The sequence below is a fragment of the Aptenodytes forsteri genome, unplaced genomic scaffold, assembly GCF_000699145.1.
Source record: "Aptenodytes forsteri isolate BGI_AS27 unplaced genomic scaffold, ASM69914v1 Scaffold534, whole genome shotgun sequence".
Lineage (NCBI taxonomy): Eukaryota > Metazoa > Chordata > Aves > Sphenisciformes > Spheniscidae > Aptenodytes > Aptenodytes forsteri.
Genome location: NW_008795712.1, coordinates 1,636,092 through 1,637,078, shown reverse-complemented (window position 1 = coordinate 1,637,078; position 987 = coordinate 1,636,092). Strand labels below are relative to the sequence as shown.

The following is a 987-nucleotide window of genomic DNA, read 5'->3' as shown; positions in this document are numbered from 1 at the left end:
CGCATCTATGCTCTAGCAGATTGGCCCGTTCTTCCTGATCATGCGAAATGCCTTCATGGTCTTTATCTTGTTTTTCTCCTTCCAGCTGCACATTCCTTTCTCCGTTGTTTTCTGCTTAAGTGCCTTGTCATGCCAGATGGTGCAGTGTTTGCTCATTAAAATCAAACTCAGGAATGTCCATTAGTGAGATTCCCATCCCCACAGGCTACGGTTGAGAAGGCAGGGCTGAAAAAGCCAATCTGAAAATCCCCCAGGAGGGAGTGCTCAGAAGGAGAGGGTATCCCATCCCCGAGACTGCCAAGACCCTCCCATAAGAGCAGCCATGCACTGGAGAATGGCTTCAAACCCTTGTTAGGGAAGGGGAAAGTCCCATCGTGACAGGTCCCATATCCATTCTTGAGATTTGCATTTCAAAACTGACCTTGCAAATGCAGAAGTGAGCAAATGCAAATGTGAGCAGGGGGTTGGGGCTGTTCTTGCAGATTGGAGGAGGAATGGCCTACAAAGCCAAGGCCGTTGCAGGTCTCCTGGCAGCCACTTGTGTCTTCAGCATCATTGCCCTCATTCTGAGCGTCGTGAACGTGAAGGACGTGTTTCTGCCTCCCAGCACCAAGGTAGGGTCCTTGGGAGGAGCGCAAGCTGCCCACTCTCACTTGGGTGCTGGCTGCCCCGTGGTATAGGATTTACCCCAGGTTTCAGGCAGGCTGTTTGTCACTGAGATGGGAACAAACTCCCGCGCAGGCTGGCATGCCAGGTGGGTCTGGCAGAGTTTCGTCACTGTGACTGGCCCTACAGCACATATAGCCTTTGATCACAGAGCATTGCCAGCTTGTCGTGGTTTAACCCCAGTCAGCAACTGAGCACCGCACAGCCGCTCGCTCACACCCCCGCCCCGGTGGGACTGGGGAGAGAATTGGAAGAGCAAAAGCGAGAAAATTCGTGGGTTGAGATAAGAACAGTTTAATACTTGAAATAATATAATATAAT

General features: G+C 51.4%; 1 protein-coding gene across 1 annotated transcript in view; it reads left to right on the top strand.

The window, feature by feature from the left end:
* The first annotated feature begins 494 nt into the window (after positions 1 to 494).
* ENTPD8 (ectonucleoside triphosphate diphosphohydrolase 8) overlaps positions 495 to 987 on the top strand; it is a 7,055-nt gene continuing 6,562 nt past the window's right edge. The window contains exon 1 of the mRNA XM_009283446.1: positions 495 to 614. Coding sequence (XP_009281721.1) covers positions 495 to 614 — 120 coding nt within the window. The remainder of the gene's footprint in view (positions 615 to 987) is intronic.